Raw genomic sequence first — 22,836 nt, 5'->3', positions numbered from 1 at the left:
ATACGTCTCCCTTGGATTTCTACTCCCTAAGTGCATCACTTTGCATTTCTTCACATTGAATTTTAATTGCCAAACGTTAGACCATTCTTCTAGCTTCTTCAGATCTTTTTTCATGTTTTCCACACCCTCCGGGGTGTCCACTCTGTTGGAAATCTTGGTGTCATCCGCAAAAAGGCAAACTTTACCTTTTAACCCTTCGGCAATGTCACTCACAAATATATTGAACAGAATCGGCCCCAGCACCGATCCCTGAGGCACTCCACTACTCACCTTTCCCTCCTCCGAGCGAACTCCATTCACCACCACCCTCTGGCGTCTGTCCGTCAACTAGTTCCTAATCCAGTTTACCACTTCGGGTCCTATCTTCAGGCCGTCTAGTTTATTTAAGAGCCTCCTGTGGGGAACCGTGTCGAAAGCCTTGCTGAAATCTAAGTAGATAATGTCCATAGCACGTCCTTGATTTAATTCTCCTGTCACCCAGTCAAAGAATTCAATGAGATTCGTTTGGCACGATTTCCCAGTGGAAGGAGACAGAAAAAATAGTTCCAAGTAAACCGCCCCTTAAGGGTATTGTTTAGCCTGGAATGTTCAGTATTTCGAATAGCCAAGCAATGGTGCTCTGAAGTCTAGAACGTTAGACAGTTAATACCAAACAGGCATGCTCTTGGAGCCAATATGCAGAACCTCACTGTTCCTGCTTGGCCAAAGGCAACTGCAACCTCCCCTCACAGTAAAGTAAGTGGGAGGGAATGGTCCATACTGAGCTTGCCCAAGCACATAGAGATCTACCCCTGAATCCAGGGAAAGAACTCCGTGATGCCAAGTAACAGGAGTAATACAGAGCTGGCACAACAACACGTGGCAGGAGATTGAATAGAGTAGATGAAGTAGGCAGTGCTGTAGGACATCCCACCATATTGAAGCGTTGTGGAACAGCCAGGGATACCTAAAGGAAACAACACTCTGACACACTTTAGCCAGGGAGGGCATCTGGATTGGTCTGGTCTGGTATGATTAAAGGAAAGAAAATTATCAGGTAAGAACATAATTTTTCCTTCCTTGTCATCTATACCAGACCAGTCCAGACTAATGGGATGTAGCAAAACAGTTTCCCAAAAGGGGGGGGGGGGGGAGAGAAAAGAAGGATGCAGAAGGTTGAAAAATCAATAACGCTATACACACAGCAAAAACTGATCACTAGAAAATGATTTGAATATCCGAACCACCAGGCTACCAAAATGGAACAGAGTTAGACACTAGAAAAGGAACTGAAGCTGTAGGACATAAAACAAACGTCCCGAGCAAAAGAAAAATTACGTACCCCTGTCCCGAGAGTAGCAAAAGAAGCAGCAAGAGATACTCATGCCAAAGGACCCCCCTTTGGAAAGAAGGCAACAGTCGTATCCAAGCAACAAGGAGAAGGACTGTCTCTCCAAGACTAGGATCCACCACTCCGAACCCTGGCAGGACAAAGACTAACTCCCAAACCTGCCAGTCTGCCTTGTGTCCAAGATGGTCGGATGAAGCGACCCTAACAAGTACTAGGAGTACGCAACCCCAAACAGTGCACCACACTTCACAGAAGAAAGGAAGCAAGGCCCAGGAACCACCCAGACCCGCGCTTAGTGAGAGAATCAAACTTCACAGAACAAGAAGAGACTCCAGAGTCAAGAGAACCAACTAACTGGAGTGCTAGTCTCTCCAGAAGAACCATGAAGAAAAGGGCAGCAGCATACCAGTAGAAAGAGAGTACTCCTCAACCAGCTCGCTTAGGGATGAAAAAACAGAGCCAAGAGAACAAAAGGAGACAAAAAGGAAGAAAGTCGAGAGCCACCCTGTGGAGAAAAGACCCCCAAGGTGCCAAGTAGCCACAAAAGGAGCAGAGACTAATTCAAACTGCAGCAATGAAGAAGCTTCTCGCCAGCCACCAAGAGGCTACAGCAAGAAAAGGTGCCACGGGAATGGTAGCTAACAGGAGACAAGACAGCCTTGTCTAGCAATCTAAACTGCAGTATGCCACAGCTGCTGAGAAGTTACTGTATCCAACCCGCAGAAAAGAGCTGGGGTTGACCGATAAGGTGAAACAGTGCCCAACAGGCAAAGGTGAAAATACTCTCCACAATCAGAGACTGAACTGTGCTCAAGGGACAGAAACTAAACTGCGCTCATCAGTCAGAGTAGGATCTGTACTCAACCAGAACAAACAGATTTGCACTCAAAGCACACAAACTGAGCCATGCACCACGGGCAGAGAAAGAGTTGCACACCTCTGGCAAAGCTAGAAATGCACTGAACAAGCAGAGAAGAAGCTTAGAGTAACAGACAGAGGATGAGCAGTGCCCCACTGAAAAAGCTGGATGTTAGCAGTACCTGCAGAACTGAAGCTGTGGTACAGATGAAACTGTGTATGTATAAAACGCAGACAAGGAGCTCCTTTCCACACGCAAACAAGGAGCTGCGCTCCAGACACCGGTAAGGAGCTGCGCTCCAGACACCAGCAAGGAGCTGCGCTCCAGACACCGGTAAGGAGCTGCGATCCAGACACCAGCAAGGAGCTGCGCTCCAGACACTGGCAAGGAGCAGTGCTTAACAGGCTGACAAGGAGCTATACTTCCTACGCAGACATGAAGCTGTGCAGTACCAGCAGTTACAGAGCTGTGCTCCACATACCACCCTGGAACTGCGCCCAATCTGCAGAGAAGAATTGTGCTAAACACACAGAAATGGAGCTACACTCAACAGGCAGTGGAGCTGCACTCTGCATGCAGACAGGGAGCTGCGTTCCATACTTCTGCATGCCACACACAGACAAGGAGCTGCGTTCCACAGGCAGACACAGAACCATGTTCTACACGCAGACACAGGACTGCGCCCCACACTGAGACCTGCAGAGAAAGAACTACACTCAACATGTGACAATGGAGCTGTGTTCAACATGCAGCGATAAAAGTTTGCAGAATAAGCAGCGAAGGAACTTCACTCAACATGCCATGATACAGCGATGGAGCTAAAGCCAACCTGGAACAGTGGAATTGTGCCCAACATGCAGCGATGGAGCCGTGCCCAATATGGAACGGTGGAACTGCATGGAGTAATGAAGCTGTGCTCAACATGCAGTGATGGAGCCGCGCTCAACATGCAGCGATGGAGCTGTGTTCAACATAGAGTGATGGGGCTGTGCTCAAATGCAGCGATGGAGCTGTGCTCAACATGCAGCGATGGAGTTGTGCTCAACAAGCAAAATGCATAGATGGAGCCCCGGGGAACAGCCAGAGAAGAAGGTGCTGCCAGGAGGCCAACAAGAATGGAGCACAACTTGTGGAAATGCAGACCTGGCGCTGCAATCCCCTGGCCCTAAAACTACAAGAGAAAGCCCCATGCCCCAAGAGACACTCTTGGCCCCAAAGTGGTCTCTGAGCCACAATAACCGCCCTCCTAGGCAACCGAGATGGAGCAGCAGTCAACGTAGAGAAAGAACTCCCGCCAAGAGGGAGGTAAACACCACAGATCTGGAATCCTCAGACTATAGGGAGCAAAATGCAGCCGTAAGGCAGTGAGGAAGAAACAATTCTCGCCAGGCCAGGAACAAAGAGGAAGCTGGCCACTAACACCAAACCGAGGAAAAACCAGCTAAGGGAGAGTCAAATGCAGACCTAGAACAGAGCCACTTCCCTGCAGAAAAGTAGAGAAAAGCACAAAGCTAAGAGGTGATAATCCAGATGCACAGCAATAGATCTGCTCAGCAGGAAAGAACTGCGCACCTTACAGAAAAGGAGTACCAAATGTGCCAGGAGAGAGGCAACTGAAACTAGAAGAGGCAAAATCCGCCTGTGCCAGGCTAAAACTCCCGCCCAAAAGCAAGGGAAAGCAAGGAAGAGCTGTGGCAAACTAGTCCTAAAAAGGCACATTCCCATAAAGAGACACTGAACTGAGTCCAAGCAAAAGACTGGCAAGAATGGCTCTCCCGAGGGTATTCAGAAGAGGGACTTCAGCTAGCAGTTGCACACCAAGGGCAACTTGGACCCCCACCAGAAGGAAAGTACCCTGCAGACAAACCAGAGCAGACAGGAGGGATCCATGGGGATGAGAGAACCAGAACCTCCCTAAGGTAGGGAGGAAAAACTTCTGCCAAACAAGAATCAAATAGCAGGGGTGTCTCAAGCAAGATGAGACCGGACGGTCTGAAAAACAACTGACCAACAGTCGCATTTCTGACAGGAATGAAAAAATAGCCCTGGACTAAAAGGAGAAATTAGGTCTTACCTGATAATTTTCTTTCTATTAGTTCTTCACACTATTCCAGGACAAGTGGGTAGTTATGTCCATCGACCAGCAGGTGGAGATAGAAAATCCAGAAATGAGCACTACTACCTAGCCACGTGCTAGCCGCCCAGTTCCTCAGTATTGTACATAAGCCAGCAGAAAACCAACCTAAATGCATGAACAGCAACCAACCAACAAACAAGGCAAAAAAAACCAAAAAACAACGACAGGATCCAAAACAGTGAGCAGGGCAGTCAGAAGCAAAATAGGTCAAAAACACCGGGAGGGCTCCTGGAATAGTGTGAAGAACTAATGGGAAGAAAATTATCAGGTAAGACCTAATTTTTCCTTTTAGTCCTGGCTCTTCTCACAAGCCTTTAATACATAGGGTGACTGACTATACACTCATTCTGCACCTGAACTAGCTTGATACACACACTGTAACCTAGATCAGTTCCTTATCTTCTGCTTAACTATACAAAGAACTTGCCTTGAGTGTAGCTAACCATCAAATTATCCCAACTGACTCTGTACCAAGCATCTTGTTCCCATCATATATCTGCTCTTGGTCCCTTCGTAAGCCATATTGTGGAAACTCTTTAGCATCATATCTATGTTACTTGAATGTTCTAATGCATGTTTATTAAGTGTGTCATTAGTATTATGCTAACATTCTCCTTCTCTGCACATATTCAACAGATTGCTAAAACCTGTCATTTCTTCCTTTATAATATCACCAAAATTTGCCCTTTCCTCTCTGAACACGCTATCAGAACCCTCATCCACACTCTCATCACCTCTCGCTTAGACTACTGCAACTTGCTTCTCACAGGTCTTCCTCTCAGCCACCTCTCTCCTCTTCAATCTGTTCAAAATTCTGTTGCCCATATCAGCCCACTCCTGAAGTCACTTCACTGGCTTCCTATCCATTTCCGTATAAAATTCAAGTTCCTCTTATTGACCTATAAGTGCATTCACTCTGTAGCCCCTCACTACCTCTCCACCCTCATCTCTCCCTACACTCCTTCCCAGGAACTCCGTTCAGTAGGCAAATCTCTCCTAATTGCACCCTTCTCCTCCATCGCTAACTCCAGACTCCGTTCCTTTTATCTCGCCGCACCTTATGCCTGGAATAGGCTTCCTGAGCCATTACGTCAAGCTCCATCCCTGGCCGCCTTCAAATCCGGGCTAAAAGCCTACCTGTTTGATACTGCTTTTGACTCCTAACTTGTCACTTGCTCGTAACCTTTATCTTGTCTTCCTCTCTTCAATAGTCCCTTTCCCTATGTGTCCTATCTGTCTGTCCTACCCTTATCCCTTATTTGTCCTGTCTGTCTGTCCTGATTTAGATTGTAAGCTCTTTTGAGCAGGGACTCTTTCTTCATGTTCAATTGTGAAGCGCTGTGTACGACTGGTAGTGCTATAGAAATGATTTATAGTAGTAGTAGTAACATTGTATTATATCTCTGGTATTTGAATTCCAGTGCTGTTAAATGTGTATTAATTTTGATACTGTTTCAAGGTAGTTCTATTGTTAGGTTTCAAATTTACTGTTTTAAAGTTTACCTCATTTATTGTATTTATGTTTATTCTTGGTTATTTGTTATCCTGTTAACAAAATTGTAAATTTTATGTTAAACTGTACCTGCTGTACACTGCCTTGGGTGAATCTCTTCATAAAGGTGGTTAATAAAGTCCAATAAATAAAAAGTAAAAAATATAATTTGAGAAAGAAGTGGAAAAGGGAGTTCCCCTTTGGGAATAACAACAGGGACTTTGGACTAATAATTTGCCAGTTGCAAGAGTTAAAATAGTTGCACATGTTTAGACTTTTTGAGTACAGCTTGGTTTGTGGAAGGAATTGGGGCACAGGATCAGCTCCAGAGAGTAAAGTACAGCCTCTCAAACCCCTGGACCCTATTCTGAACCATTGACCCAATCCCAAGCATATGTGCTGGAACTGATGATGATTGAGGGAAGATTGGCTCTGAATGTGAAACTGAACTGAGATCAGTTCTGTGCACCAGGGCTGCAGGGGCGAGACTCAGGTTACACCATCCAAATTTGTGAGTGGAGAAGCCACTACGAGCCAGGTATGAGAATGTCAGGCAGTCTCTTTGGTTTTCACTCAGGTGAACCTCTAGAGCACCTCTTGAAAGGCCACAAAATGCAAAACCCTTACCCAACCCTAGGATTCTCTGGAGCAGTTGCCTGCTGGCCCTTAAGCAGCCCGCCGTGAGTGGCAACTGCCGTGCACGAGGGATGCGGGTGCTGCACGTGAAGCCGGGGCGCTAGGCGGGAAACTCGAGCAGGGAAGAAGCGACTGCGCGAGAAGAAGGCGGGACTCGGGAGGGGTTTCTTGTGGGCTTGTCTCTCTCTCTCTCACTCCTGGCGGAGGAGGAGGACTCAGGACAGCCGCAAGAGGGAGCCACTTCGGGCTGCTGGTGCTCGCTTGCGCTCGTGATGGCGGAGGACAGCGAGTCCGCGGGTAGCCAGCAGAGTCTGGAGCTGGACGACCAGGACACCTGCGGCATAGACGGCGACAATGAGGAGGAAATGGAGCATGCCAGGGGGTAAGCGAAGCCGGCCCTCCCAGCTCCTCATGCCAGCGGCGGCCGCCTGATTGTGTGTGCTCAGCCCGGGCCCGGGATTTCCCTGCACCTTGCATCCCGCCTTCTCCTCTCCCTTCCTGCCGGGGCGGCCAGCACCCTGAAGCGCGTTTCCCGGGCGCCGCTGTGTGGGCAGCCGGCCTCACTGATTCCAGGCTGTCGGGGACGAGGAGACAGACAGTAGTGGCTACACTGTGGTCGGCTGCTCACGCTATAGGGCGACAGCAGGGCCGGTTCGGCAGCCAGCGTTTGATAGTTAGTGGCTGCTCCGCCCCCGTTTTACTGTGTTGTGTGTCCTACCTGGCTGTGTCACTCTTGCTGTTGTGTCCGACACCCCGGACATGGAGGGGATCTGGGGGAAGTGCGGTGGGTTGCACACTTTGTAGAGGGCTGTATACAAATATTTCTAGGCCCCACAGCAGACACCTGGTATTTTAGCGTTCAGGGTAGCTAAGAATATTCGCACCATTCTGATCCCCAGTGCCTTTCATTTGTACCATCTCCACCTTCCTCTGTTTGGTGGGAGTAGAACGTCCCCCCAACTGGCTGTTCATCCGATACAAACACTCCCAGCACTAAAGACGGTGACGCTCTCTTCCTTGTACTCTTAAGATTAGCAGGTCTCGGTGGGCATGATCAGCAGTATACCTAGTAAGACCTGATCCACTGAACTATGTTTCTTTCTCAGGGGTGGTCAAAGTATGTCAGTCATTGAGTGAAAAAATATATAAAGCTACACTACTAGCTAATATTGAACTGTCAAATGGCTTCTTTGAATTCTTTGTCTTTTATCCTTCCTTTCCACTATTTTTAGTTTCTGGGGTTTTAGCGTTTGTAGGATTAGAGGTTAAAAAAAATGAGGATGTTTGTTTTTTTTAAGTCACTAAATAAGTTCACACATTGTTCCCATGTTACACATATCCATTTATTTATTTATTTATTGCATTTGTATCCCACATTTCCCACCTTTTTGCAGGTTCAGTGTGGCTTACAATATGAGATGAGTGATGGAAATACAGTTTATTACAAATTGGTTATGGATTACATTGTGCAGAGTTATTCTGGTTAAGGTTCTGATAAGGTGCAGCCTAGTGATTCCCCAATTTACTTTGGGATGGATTTAGGAGCTTTGCTGGAATTGTCACTGGTTAGTTTGCTCAATTGACTAGAACATTTTACCAAAGCTGAAGGTTGTGTTTGTACCTGGCCTATACCAAGCAAAGAGTTATATGTGGTTATAAAGTTTGTAACGATACTGGTACTTTCCAGTTACTAGGTTTGAAACTTGTGCAACATGTTTATTTGGAAACTCTGCTAGTAGTGTTAATCCCTATTTTAAAAAATAAAGTGTTATAGAACTCTTTCTTGCCCCTGTCACAGTATAATGCTACTCTGCCTAAGACAGGAATAAACCATATGAGAAATGTACAGATTATCTATCAGGATTTATTAACCACCTTTACGAAGAGATTCACCCAAGGTGGTGTACAGCAGGTGCGGTTTAACATAAAACATACTTTTTTTAACAGTATAACAATAGTAAAATGACCAAGTATAAACAAATACAATAAATAAGGTAAACTTGAAAACAGCAAAACCTAATAATAGGACTACCATGAAACAGTATCACAAATATAAACATTTAAAAGCACTTCATTCAGATAACATTGATATAATACCAATGAAACACCTAATCAACACACAGAACTTTCAAATACCAGAGATATGATGTTAATGCTTTTCTACAGTACAGCTTACTGTGTAGCCTAGGGTACAAGATGGGGAGTAGCAGTTGGGATAAATAGATGGGTGGCTAAGAAGGCAAATTCTTTGTACGTTTAAACAAGATATAAGGAACTGGTCTAAATTAGTGTGTGTGACAAGCTAGTAGCCAGTTGTTCAGCATGGCGAGCCGGCTCCAGCAAACAAGGTAAGCATAGCAGGAGGGCGCCACAAGCCATGCTTACCCCATTTACCTCACCTCCCACCATTGCCCTCGTTTGCCTGCACCACCCTGGGGGGTTTAAATCGTTTTTATTACCTCCGTCGAAGCGGCCACATCATTGAAAGCCCTGCCTGTCTATAGCCTTCCCTTCGTGAGTTCGTTCCCTCAGAGTCCCGCGCTTCTGACGTCATTTCCTCTTTCCGCGAGGGCAGGACTCTGAGGAAACGAACTCGAAGGGAAGGCTAGAGACGGGCAGGGCTTTCAATGACACTGCCGCTTCGACGGAGGTAATCAGGAGATAGAGGAGAATCGCTGGGTATGGATAGCTGAAGGGGGGGCATGGGAGATAAGAGAATCGCTGGGTATGGATGGCTGGAGGGGGGGCAGGGGAGAGAAGAAATGCTGGACATGGATGGAGGGGAGGGAAGAGTGAGGAATGAGATGAGGGAAAAGGAAGAGAGGAGAAAAACTGCACATGGATGAAGACAATAGGCAGAAGCTGGATCCACTGGACAGTCAAGTCTGCGGAGGACCCAGCTTTTACTTACGGATGTAGGGCAAGAAATGAAGAAGAAAGGTGGAAAGTAAAATAAATGGAAAGGAAGCCCTGGAAATGGAGTTCAGAGGACAGATAGCAGCAGAATCGGATACTGGACCAGCATGATCAGAAAAATAAAGTCACCAGACAACAAAGGTAGAAAAAAGTCATTTTATTTTCATTATAGTGTTTGGAATATGTCCACTTTGAGAATCAGGTGCTCAACATTAAAAGTTTATATTTATTTACGGCATTTTATCCCACATTAAACATGAATTAGATTGGAACCTGGGATCATTTAATTTTTTTTTTTCCTGGAGTAATGCATTGCCGCCCCCCCCCACCCAAGGCTCTCTCCCCGGCTATAGCCAGCTCTGCAGTTTGGGGGGGGGGGGGCGCAGAGGTGGACCGGGGAGAGAGCCTGTTAAACATTTACCAGCACACACTGAAAGCCTTTAATACCTAAAGTAGAGGTAGTCTCAAGTTAGAAGTAGGCTTCTGGGGGTAAGTTCCAGAGCATGGAGGCTACTCCTAAGAAGGCTCACTGGTGGGTATCACATCATACAGTTGTTTGTTTCTTTTTAATAAGGGTACAGGTAGTGATGCTCCTTGAGAGAGATCCTTAGAGGTGTCAAAGATGTGTAAAGGGCTAACTTATTCTTTACGTACTCTGGTCTTTTAGTTATTCTTCTGTAGAGCACAAAGTCGCATCTATTCAGGAATTGTGGAATCCTTTGGTGCCTGCTGCCCCCCCAGAAATAGAAATAAGGTTCTGCTGTTATGATCGTGGTCAGAAGCCCTCTCAAACTTACCTTTTTCCTGGGGGTCAGCTTCTTAGCTGGCTTCTGTTTCTTTTGTCTGACCTTTCTGAGCTAGCTCTCTCTCTCTATGCTGGCTTCCAGCAGCATGACTCTAATTGTTTCACTTTACTACAGCTGTGTGTGGACTGAGTTAGCTCTACCTCTCTTTGGGTGTACTGGCTTCAAGTGTTTCACGGTGCTGCATTGGTGTGCGTTGGGCCTCTCTGGGTTTGTGTGCTGTCTGCCTGGGTCTTGGGAGTGTGACATCATCAGGGAGGGCCTTGATAAGGAAGTGATGTTCTTCCCTTCAGGGCCTTTGCAACATTTGCTTTAGGTAGGGTGGTGCAGTGTTCACTTCTGACTTTGTGTCAAGTTTCCCTGCTTGCTTTTGCTAAGGTCAGTGTTAGTGCAGAGTGCACTTGTGACTTGTACGTGTTTAGCTACTACTACTACTAGTACTACTTAGCATTTCTATAGCGCTGCCAGGATTACGCAGCACTGTACAAATTTAAACATGGGGAGGACAGTCCCTGCTCAAGAGCTCCCCTGCTTTCCCTGTTGTTACGGTGAGAAGCACTTCTGTTAGTGTAGTGCTGGAGTTTGGTGCTTGGAGCACCCATGTTAGTGTAGTGCTGGATTTTGGTGCTTGGAGCACCCTTGTTAGTGTAGTGCTTAGGAAGCACCTTTGTTGTTTGTGTATTTGGCTTTCCTGCATGTTCCCTTGTGGTTTCCCTGCTCCCTTGTTTGCTTCTGTTAGAAGCACTTCTATGGGTTTACTGCTTGGTTAGTTTAGTGCTGTGGGGCACAGCTGTAACTTGGTGCTTAGGAAGCATCTTTGCTAGTTCTTGTGTTTTTTCGTCTTTGCTTTTTCCCTGCACTTCTGTTAATGTAGGGCATAGGGGCACCCCTGTTAGTTTCTGTTAGGAGCACTGCTGTTAGTGTAGGGCTTAGGAGCTCTTTTGTTGGTGTCGGGCTTAGGAACACTTTTTGCCAGTTTAGGATTTAGGAGCATTCAGTTTCAAGCTTGTTCTAGTCCTGATCCCGGTAAGTCCTGCCGGCCACTCGAACCCAGGGGCTCAACCCTTGGGGGGCATTGGCTAAGTGCAGGTGAAGCTGTATGGACCAGTCCGGGGTGTTCCCATCCTGTGTCCTCCAGTCCGGGGGATTCCAGTCCATGTGTTCCGGCTCGCTGGGCAGTGCCTGCAGTCCCTGCCGGTGTGCTTGCCCAGTGTTGGTTGGTGGGTTTTGCCTGCTGCTGTCACTCCTCAGCAGCAGCCCAAGGGCTCACGTTTGCTCCAGAGTCCGGCCCCACGGGCTCTGAACCTGAGAACCTGACATCTGCATCTTCAGTCGTTTAACTTTTAAATTTAACATTTTTTCACCAAGTCATTCTATTTCCAGAGAACTGAAGTTGTTCATATTTTAATTACTAACCAGCTCACAAGCTGCATACTCAAATAGTAGTGCTTAAACAGTATGATGAAAATCTGGAAAGAGTGCAATGTATATAAACTTAATCTGAACTGTATAACATTTAAAATATTGATACGGGTGAGTTTATTAGGATTGTTCAATGTGTTAAGCCTTTTTCCTGGGCACCTTCTGATGGTCCTTGAAGAAAAAATATTTGGTATATAAGGGTTTCTTTTTCTTTTTGATAGCTGGAATCATTTATTTATTTGTAGCATTTGTATCCCACATTTTCCCACCTATTTGCAGGCTCAATGTGGTTTACATTGTTCCGTAATGGCGATCTCCAATTCCGGAATGAGAAATACATAGTTATATTGCAGGTGACAAAGTGGATTAGGCATTCAAGTAAAGAGAATTAATTTTCGTAATGAGAATACAAAGGTAATTCATTAAACTTCAGTCGTGATAGAGTAACTTAAGCAGTCAAGAATAGAGAGTTCTGTTTTGTACAGTTCTGGTATGAGTTTTATTGTCTGGTGTTTAGGATGGATCATTGTGGTATGCCTTATTGAACAGGTTGGTTTTTTAGTTGTTTTCGGAAATTAGTTATGTTGTGTATTTTTGTGGCTTTTGGTAACGCATTCCATAGATGCGTACTTATGTAGGAGAAGCTGGGTGCATATGTTTATATTTTGGTCATTTCTGTGCCAGCTGCAATTTTGATCACCTCACTTAACATGTTTTTGACCATTTTGCTACATTATAACTATCTCACCATAAGTTTGCCTTTCATATCCAGCCATGAACTGTTGCTTGCTTGCTATGTTCATTTGGAATGCACAATATAACCTTTCATCACGAAAACATCAAAGCAGTTTCGAAGTTAAAATTATATTTAAAAAATAAAAAGAACTCAATAAAACTGGACAAGAAAGCAGAATCAGAAACAGGAAAGAAAAAAGAACAAATAGGTCAGACCCACCACCCTAATAGGGAGAGCAACAGAAAATAGGTACGTTTTGAGTCCTGCAAATAGAGAGGGAACCTGTTCTTCTGTTTTCATCCCCTCCCCCTTTCCAATAAAAAGTAGTATTGTCACCTTTATGAATGGCTTTTCATTGTTCTCCCTTGGAAAGCTAATCTATTAGGTTTTATGCAGGTTCTAGTAAGCGTTTGTTTGTCTGCTTAGTTGTTCTGTTTGTGTCTTAGAGTAAGGAGACGATTTTCCTGATATTTGTTAGGTGATACTGTTACAGAAAAATGCATCAGTAATGTGTCTGTGATTTTTTTTTCTCGTGCACATTGTTTTGCTTTGCTTAATAGAGAGCAGTTGAGCAGATCCATAAACTAAGTTTAACTTTTATGTGCACATGTTGTGTATATGTTGCACTTCCGTGAATAACCCTTATAAACTATTTCCAGGAGTAAAATGGCTCTCCATAGTTATGGGCATTTACTGATTTAGGGCTCCTTTTACAAAGCCGTGCTAGTGAAACCCATAGGAACTGAATGGGCTTTGTCGCATTTGCCATGCTAGAATTGCTAGCGTGGCTTAGTGAAAGTCCATTTTCTGCAATTCATCTATTAATCACTTTTGAGTCACTGATAAATTGTGGTCCTCATGAAACAAAAAATATATAACAACTTCCACTCTATCACATTTATAAATATTCAAAATGAAACCTTGAAATGCTATATAATTAGCACTTCAATAATCTTATTGGCAGCATTACTACTTAGCATATACAGATCCGTCATGCAAAGGGAGGCATCTACTACACAGTCTGTAATACCTTGCAACACATGTTAGCTGGATGGAGTGTTTCAGGCCCCAAGCTTAAGGTGTAGAGACTTGCAGAGCTGGTGCAAGGGTAGAGGGTTCCCTAGGTGAACTTTTCGCATTACACTCCCCCTCAATTTAGCTTTCAGGCCTGTAGCTTGTGCCCTCACAAGATTGTGATGGTTAAGCTTAACAATCATGATCATCACTTTTCTCTTCCCGTCTCAAACAACCTGAAAATTCTTGGAGTCACCATTGACCGAAACCTCACACTCGAAACCCACGTGAAGAATACTCCGAAAAAGATGTTCCACTCCACGTGGAAACTCAAAAGAGTAAAACCTTTCCTCCTGAGATCCATCCTTTGTATCCTGATACAATCAATGGTACTAAGTCATCTGGATTACTGCAACGCACTGTATGCTGGCTGCAAAGAACAGACCATCGAGAAACTCCAAACAGCCCAAAACACCGCCGCCAGACTCATATTTGGAAAACCAAAATTTGAAAGTGCAAAACCCTTGAGAGAAACTCCACTGGCTCCCACTTAAGGAATGGACCACGTTCAAGATCTATACGATCGTACACAAAATCATCCACGGAGACACCCCGACCTACATGCTAAAGCTCATGGACCTGCCTCCCAGAAATGCCAAAAGATCATCCTGAAAATTTCATAATCTACACTTCCCCAGCTGTAAAGGATTAAAATACAAACTTGTACATGCAACCTCCTTCTCCTACATGAGTACGCAGTTACGGAACGCACTACCAGCTAACCTGAAAACAATTTAAGAAATATCTAACGTTCTTAAATCGCTGAAGACGTACCTCTTCAATAAGGCCTACAAAGAGGACCCATAGCTTAACTATACCCCCTCACCAATCCACTCCAGGAGTGGAGGAGTGGCCTAGTGGTTAGGGTGGTGGACTTTGGTCCTGGGGAACTGAGGAACTGAGTTCGATTCCCGGCACAGGCAGCTCCTTGTGAACTCTGGGCAAGTCACTTAACCCTCCATTGCCTGCCGCAAAGAGCCTGCTATGAGTGGGAAAGCACGGGGTACAAATGTAACAAAAATAAAAATAAAAAGTCATCTCTCTATACCTATTTTCTTAATACTTCTTTCCATCCTAATCTCTTTGCATCACCAAATGTATCTGACACCCTGGAATGGCAATGCCATAACAGACCTCTGTAAGCCACATTGAGCCTGCAAATAGGTGGGAAAATGTGGGATACAAATGCAATAAATAAATCACATAAAAATTGTATTAAAATAGAGGTTAAAGCACATGTTAATGGTTCTTTCAGTTTGTGTGGCAGTCTGGATTTATTATTTTGCTTAGACTGCAGCTGCTCTTTGCCGCCCAAGAAACTTTTCCTAGGCAACCGCCTAGTCATGCCTAAATGTTGTTCTAACCCTAGAGACTTGTATTCTCTGTGTTTGTGACATATTGTCAGCGTACAGCTGGGAGGTACAATGCAATGGATTCCTCCCAACATGACCTCTAGTTGCTTTGCATGAAGGGGCTTCTGGATTATCCACAGACTACAGCAGGGCACTATAGATGCAAAGTAAAAAATGTGCCCGCAGTCATACAAGGACTATAAACAGAGAACAGTAAAAGATGGTGAATATCTTCTCCAAGGTTCTTGTAAAAACAAAGGAAGTGCAGGAACACTGGAAACGTATTTTGACTAAACATGTTTTAGGATCAGTTTATCAACTTGTTTTATTATGTTTAGTGTTTTCTACAGACTCTGGAATATTTCTTGCCTGGCCACGTTTATTTTTTAGCCATGTGGATCGATCTTGTCTGTTGGAGAAGCCAAACAAATCAATTTCTGCCCTTGCCCCCAGTCTGTCTAGTTGACAGTGCTTTGAACAAAATATTGGTAGACCATGACCCCAGTGGCCCACCCCATTATGCTGCTTAGTCCTTTGCAACAGATCACTTACAGCAGTGTTTCCCAAGTGAGTCCTGGAATACCCCCTTTGCATACAATGGAGGCAGTGTGGGGAAATCAATCTCATGCATATTCATTGTGGGTATCCTGAAACCTTGACTGTCAAGGGGATACTCCAGGACCAACTTGGAATACATTGATTTACAGGACTACTCTATGGCTTTATTTTTAGCAAAAGGCAAAATTTCCTCTTTGAGGTCGAGAGGTTTTTTAGACCCAAGATTATAGAAAATGAGCCGACTCGGACAAGGGCTCTTCATTGCATGGATTGTTTGCAGAAGTGACAGTGCTGTCAGTCATGTTAGCTTGTCTCTTCTGGCCCATTACACAGTGTGAAACAAACCTGGAAGCTGCCCACCTTCTGATGGTACTTGAAGAAAAAATATTTGGTGTATAAGGGTTTCTTTTTGATAACATATTGTAACATAGTAGATGACGGCAGAAAAAGACCTGCACAGTCCATCCAGTCTGCCCAACAAAATAAACTCATATGTGCTACTTTTTGTGTATACCTTACCTTGATTTGTATCTGTCATTTTCAGGGCACAGACCGTATGTCTGCCCAGCACTAGCCCTGCCTCCCACCACCGGTTCTGGCAAAGACCCTATAAGTCTGCCCAGCACCACTTGAATAATTTTGTGTCATCTTCAATTTTGATCACCTCACTTGTCACGCCTTTATCCAGGCCACTTATATGTTAAACAGCACAGATCCTTCTCTATTAGTGGCCTTTTCCCATATGAATAACTGACCTATTATACCTCATTTTTTGTCTAAAATATGCTCAGCCAATGTTTAACCACTGCAGTCACCAGCTTAAGTTCAACATGGGTACTTTATGTTTATTAGTGCTAATTATATGGATAGTGCAGTGACTGCACCACCACTCTCTGTTTTTAGTGGCTAAATATTGCTGCTAAATGTGTGTTTTGCCCAGCCTTGGTTTCAGATACACAGATATGATTGTTTAGTGATTTTTGAGCAGCTTATTAAATATCTATTTTTTGAAAAAGCATTAATAAGCTAAATTATATTTTCACTGGCTGCCAGCAAATGTATAATTGGCTTTGAATATCTATCCTGATGTTTGTCCCAGCAAGACACAGCTACCTATTATGCATATAGCTTTTAGTAACACCTTGTTTTATCATAGAGCAGCTAAGTAATTTTTGGAAACTTAAAATGTTTTGGAAGCAAATCTTATGTGGTTTAGTACAACTGTTATGACTTAATGGTTGGACTATTGCTGTTAGTAGATTTTATTGTTATGTACCTTGGCTTACCTCACTAGGATGGGTTAGTAATGATATTACTTTAAAATCCTGGTAAGACCATTTTGATCTTAAAGGACACCTTATGACATAAGTCTGCTTGATAACCCATTCAGATGGGTGGTAATGATGATAATGTTTTGTTTTTAAAACATTTTTCGGGGCAGCGTTCAACTATCTGGGGAAATTGATAGGTTGTGTAATACCACTTTCTCCGGCAGCGGTATTGTTTGATGACTATGAAGCATTTCATATACAGAACAAATCATATATATTGCTTCTTAGGAAGGCAGACTGGGGAAGAAAGTGATTTTGGGGGTTTGGGTAGGAGAAGATGCGCCATCTTTTTGGACATGGAGAAATTGATTACAGGCATTGATGCTTTTAGAGCGACAATATGCTAAACCCCCAAGAGACTAAAACTATTTCAAACAGTATGGGACATATATATTGAATCCCTTCTGCATAGGGCCAGGAGTCTGCTTTTAAACCCCTCTTAAGGAATGGAGAGACAGGATCAGGATGCTCCGTTGCAAACAGAGATAAAAATCACATAAGAAAACGTAGCTGTGGAGAAGCCGGCCGGGAGGGGCCCCTTCCCCCCCCCCCCCCCCCCCCCATCCTTTTCCTTTTTCCTTTTTTTGGTCTTGTTTGGTTTCTCTGTTCATATGGGGATAACAGTAGAAGGGTGGGGGGAATATAAAAGTGTGATTAATAAAACATTGATGACGTCTCACATTTAGTATACTTATAATGGGCACTATGGCTGTTAAGTGAACTGTTTGTATTGTTAAATGTGCTACATGAGACAAGAAGTATTTTACATGTCATCAATTAAAAAATTGTTGAACTATGAAACATTTTTCGGAATTAATGCCCCCTTTTACAAAGCCGTGCAGCAATGCTGAGACATCCCATTCAAAGTGAATAGGCTGTGCCAGCATTACTGCACCACTAGCCACTAGTGTGGCTTTGTAAAAGGGGGCCTAAGTAAGATGGCTCATCCTGGGGCCATTGTAATAGCTGTGGTAGGATTAGTGCAGTTCATTTTTTTTTTTTTTGGGGGGGGGGGGGGGGTTGTTTTCTGCTGCTTGAGTTCATATGTAGTAAAGATTTTGTGAACAAAAGAATTGTGCTAAATAGTAGCCTACTTTTAGCGCACTTGACATTCTGATAACTTGAATATGGAGTTAACTTCCCTTACAGTATGCTAAAAAAAATTGTGGCACATTTTATGTCCAGTTTAGCACTGAAGATTTTACTTCTGCTCTTAAGTGAAGTCCTTTTCTAACTTCCAGTTGACTTCCTCCTGAAAAGTGACTAGATTTTGGAGATCTCAGGTTTTTGGTGACTGAACGTTTAAGTTAGGAACCCCTGGAAATAAGATTCCTAATTGAAATCCCACAAACTCAGGACCCCTAACCAAGGCCCTATGGTCTCAAGGTTCTAATTTAAGGCATTGCAGGTGGCCTGAGTCTAAGTCCCAATCACCTGCCTATGTCTCCACCCACCTCCCACTTGCTTGCCAACCCAACTACTTAGCCTAGGAGTGTTGGTAGATGGGTGAGAGAATTGTTGGTTATATATGAGGCGCTCTCTGCTCTCCTGAATAGTATCTCCCTGCCTTAGTGATGGAGAGGGGACTAATTTATTCAGAATAGGACAGAGAGGTGTTAGTTTAGTTAGCTTCACCTCTAGCTATCGAATTAGGCAATAAGTGGGTGTTATTCCATGGCATCTGGATGGAGCAACTCTCCCAAGAGCTCAGTTCTCTTGTAAAGCTCTGAACATCAGGGTTGGCTTAAGGGGCAAGTCAGTTGGGCAATAGCTCGGGGCGGTGAAATCTGCTCCTCAACAATTCATAATAGACCTAACGAGACACGTAAACTTCATGCTACAAAACGGACTTTTCCCAAAAGAAAAAGGAAAAATCTTACTCACCCCAATTCCTAGACACACAAAGAAAAACACGAGCGAACTAACCAATTATAGACCAGTAGCATCCATACCACTAATAACCAAAATAACTGAAGGAATGGTAACAAAACAACTCACAAACTACCTAAACAAACACTCAATACTACATGATGCCCAATCAGGATTCCGATCAAATCATAGCACAGAAACGGTCCTAGTCACCCTCATGACCAAATTTAAACAAACAATAGCAACCGGAAACAATATACTCCTCCTACAATTTGACATGTCAAGTGCCTTCGATATGGTTGACCACGGAATCCTATTACACATACTTGAATATTTTGGCATTGGAGGAAATGTCCTGAACTGGTTCAAGGGGTTCCTAACACAGCGTTCGTATCAAGTTACATCAAATTCAACCACATCTAATGCATGGACACCTGAATGTGGAGTACCACAAGGATCACCCCTCTCACCAACCATTTTCAACTTAATGATGATCCCTTTGGCAAAACTCCTATCAAACCATAACCTCAACCCATATATATACGCCGATGATGTAACAATATACTCCCTTTCAAATAGGACATCAAAGAAATCTATAACGAAATCAAAGTCTACACATCATGAACACATGGGCAAATGCATTTCGTCTGAAATTAAATGCAGAAAAAACTCAATCCCTGATACTCACCTCCCATTACTACACGAATGAATTTATCGCCATAAACACACCAAAATTAAACCTTCCAATCTCAGAAACGCTAAAAATCCTTGGAGTCACTATCGACCGCCACTTAACACTCAAAACTCATGCAAACAATACAACCAAAAAGATGTTCTACTGCATGTGGAAACTGAAAAGAATAAGACCATTTTTCCCAAGATCCGTCTTTGGCTGCCTAGTGCAATCCCTCGTATTAAGCCATCTGGATTACTGCAACTCACTATACGCAGGTTGCAAAGAGCAAATACTGAGGAAACTTCAAACGGCCCAGAATACAGCAGCCAGACTCATCTTCGGAAAACCAAAATATGAAAGTGCAAAACCCTTACGAGAGAAGCTACACTGGCTTCCACTCAAGGAACGCATTACTTTTAAAGTATGCACATTAATCCACAAAATCATTCATGGCGAAGCTCCAGCCTACATGTCTGAGTTAATAGACCTACCACCCAGAAATGCCAAAAGATCATCCTGAACCTTCCTCAACCTGCACTTCCCTAATTGCAAGGGCGTAAAATACAAGACGCTACACGCGTCAACCTTTTCTCACGTGGGCACGCAGTTCTGGAATGCACTGCCACGCAACCTGAGAACGATCCACGAGCAAACCTCCTTCCGCAAACTATTGAAGACCCATCTTTTTGAAAAAATCTACGGAAAGAAGCAAAACACATAAAGCTCACACTCACTGTTCACTAATACATCAATACATCCACTTCTGAACTCTCATCCCCCATAGTCTCACCTCACTCATACCCTTACTCACAGAAATATGTATACCATACACAATGCCCTTTTAACCTCCCGCTGTCTCCTTCCAATATTTCAAGGTTTGGTTCCAATGTTTATATTCCTTAACAACACTTTGATTGTCTTGTATAACTCTTCACAATGTAATCCATAACCAAGTTGTAACAAATTGTATTTCCATCATTCATATCGTATTGTAAGCCACACTGAGCCCGCAAAGAGGTGGGAAAATGTGGGATACAAATGCAATAAATAAATAAAAATACCTCACCAGATCACCCCTTCACAGCGTCAGAAGCACATTTTTCCCTCCTGTAGCTGTGCTGCTCATAGGCGCCCGGTATAAGAGGCTTGGGGAGGCTAAGCCTCCCCAGGGGGTTTAAATTGTTGATTGCAGCAGCTGCAGTGAAAGCCCGTCGGCTTGTGTAACCAGTTGTAGAAATTGGTGTAATTTGATTACCTTACTGCTGGGAGAGCAGGGGGGTTGGTTGGAGGTGGCCTGGGTTGCCAGGGAGATATTTAACTAGGATGAATTCCTGCACATGAGCAGTTCATACCAAAGAGACTTGCACTGACCCCTGAAATTTTAAAAGTGCTAAAAATAAGTTTTGAAAGTATTTGTATTAAATGTAATTGCAGAATTTAGGTGCTAGGAAGTGGGATTGGTATACTATGTACTCAAATTTGCTGAAGCCATATGCAAATTAGTCCGTTTTTGGGAGGTTCTCATTTGCATATTTATGGGTAAAAATGGTTGGAAATGTTTACAGCCTTAATGTTAGGGCATGGCTCTGATCAAAAATGTGAAGTTTGATCCAGAAACGAAGGGTTTATCTAGTGTTTTTGACTAAAAATTCCCATTAGAGTGTATGTTAATCTGCATTCAAATAGAGCTCTCTGATTGGATGAGCAGCTCCTGTTAGAAAATCTGCCCGGTAATAGGAGAGATTTGACTGAGACAGGATCTGCATGTTTGAGCTCCGTGTGTAAAAAAGGAAAGAAAGAATTGTTGTTTGATCTAAGTTGACTGAAATTATAAAGGAGTGCCTGATTTTGTGGTAAATGAGAAAATATGTGAAAAGAGATTGGTGGAAATTTACACGTTTGAGGTTTCTCTATTGAGAAAAGGATCTGAATATTTCACTTGTAAGCCTTCCCTTCGTTCCCGTCAGTGTCCCGCCTTCTTCTGACGTCATTTCCTCTTTCCACAAGGGCGGGAGTCAGGACACTGACGGAAATGAAGGGAAGGCTTACAAGGCTAGAGACGGGCTTTCACTGCGGCTGCTGCGACGGAGGCAGGGGAGCGAGGATAATTGTTGAGGATGGGTATGGATGGCTGGAGGGGGGGCAGGGGAGAGGAGAGAATCGCTGGGTGGGTGTGGATGGCTGGAGGGGGGGCAGGGGAGAGGAGAGAATCGCTAGGTGGGTGTGGATGGCTGGAGGGGGGCAGGGGAGAGGAGAGAATCGCTGGGTGGGTGTGGATGGCTGGAGGGGGGCAGGGGTGAGGAGAGTTGCTGGGCATGGATGGAGGAGAGGGAAGGGAGAGAGAAGAAATGCTGGACATGGATGGAGGGGAGGGAAGAGTGAGGAAGGAGATGAGATGAGGGAAAAGGAAGAGAGAAAAACTGCACATGGATGAAGAAAATAGGCAGAAGCTGGATCCACTGGACAGTCAAGTCTGCGGAGGACCCAGCTTTTACTTATGGATGTAGGACAAGAAATGAAGAAGAAAGGCGGAAAGTAAAGAAATTAAATGGAAAGGAAGGCCTGGAAACAGAGTTAAGAGGACAGATAGCAGCAGAATCGGATACTGGGCCAACATGATCAGAAAAACAAAGTCACCAGACAAAGGTAGAAAAGATCATTTTATTTTCATTATAGTGTTTGAAATATGTTCACTTTGAGAATCAGGTGCTCAACATTAAAAGTTTATATTTATTTACTTATTTATGGCATTTAAGCCCACATTAAACATGAATTAGGATGTTTTGTGGCTCTACATGAGAATTGTGATATTATGATCCCTTGTTTCATATTGTTGACGGTCTGGGTGGTATATTGGTGTATTAGGTTCTGCCCAGTGTAATATTTATGGTACAGTGAGGTTCTGAGTGTGTTTTTGCACAAAGTTATGCATAGTGTTTTGCAGTTGAGCGATTGTGGTTAGTATATGCTTTGAGCAACCACTTTATTCTTTGACATATGATACATATCTAATATCTAAATTTAATAAAAGGTATTAATTGTGACTTTTTTTTATTTTTATTCTGTTATCAGACAATTATGGATTTAAGCTCCACCCCTAACCCCGCCCCTTTAGCCTCCCCAAACAGTTGGGCCACCGACCGCCTATGGTGCTGCTCCTTTTCTTAGGGCTCCCTACAGATTTGAAATGCCAGACCAGGCACTTCTTGCTTTTTTCGCAGGAAACGGGATGTGTCTATATCATTTCAAACCTGCCTAGCAGCCAAATAGAAGCAGCAGCACAACTGTGGGAGGGAAGAACATGCTACTGCCCCTGCTGGAGCAGATGGAAGCAGAAGCTTGGTAACTGGAGGTTGATATTAGAACTGGAACAGATGACTAGAAGAGGGCTAATGTGGGAGGTGGGGTGAGAGAAATTGGTATGCTAGAAAAAGCAAGGACAACAAATACCTGGGAAAGAGGGCTGATTTAAGGACATAGGGATGTGGGAGAGCAGGAACGCTGTCTTTAGGCTCCAAAATCGGGTGGGAGACCAAAAGAAGGCTATGATTGGCTGAGTACTTGCAGTATAAATGGGAACTCGGGGCTTGGGTAGGATTGTGTGTGAGAGGGCTAGTTCCTCATTTGTATATTCTTCTCACTTTG

General features: G+C 43.9%; 1 protein-coding gene across 3 annotated transcripts in view; it reads left to right on the top strand.

Moving 5' to 3' along the window:
* The first annotated feature begins 6,668 nt into the window (after positions 1–6,668).
* The window catches only part of NMT2 (N-myristoyltransferase 2), a 114,055-nt gene continuing 97,887 nt past the window's right edge, over positions 6,669–22,836 (top strand). For all 3 annotated transcript variants that reach the window (XM_030199932.1, XM_030199941.1, XM_030199949.1), the window contains exon 1: positions 6,669–6,836. In XM_030199932.1, the coding sequence (XP_030055792.1) occupies positions 6,727–6,836 (110 nt within the window). In that variant the 5' untranslated portion in view covers positions 6,669–6,726. The remainder of the gene's footprint in view (positions 6,837–22,836) is intronic.

Source organism: Microcaecilia unicolor, chromosome 1, assembly GCF_901765095.1.
Source record: "Microcaecilia unicolor chromosome 1, aMicUni1.1, whole genome shotgun sequence".
Classification (NCBI taxonomy): Eukaryota; Metazoa; Chordata; class Amphibia; order Gymnophiona; family Siphonopidae; genus Microcaecilia; species Microcaecilia unicolor.
Note: the sequence above shows the minus strand (reverse complement) of the source record. Positions and strands in the feature narration are given on the sequence as shown.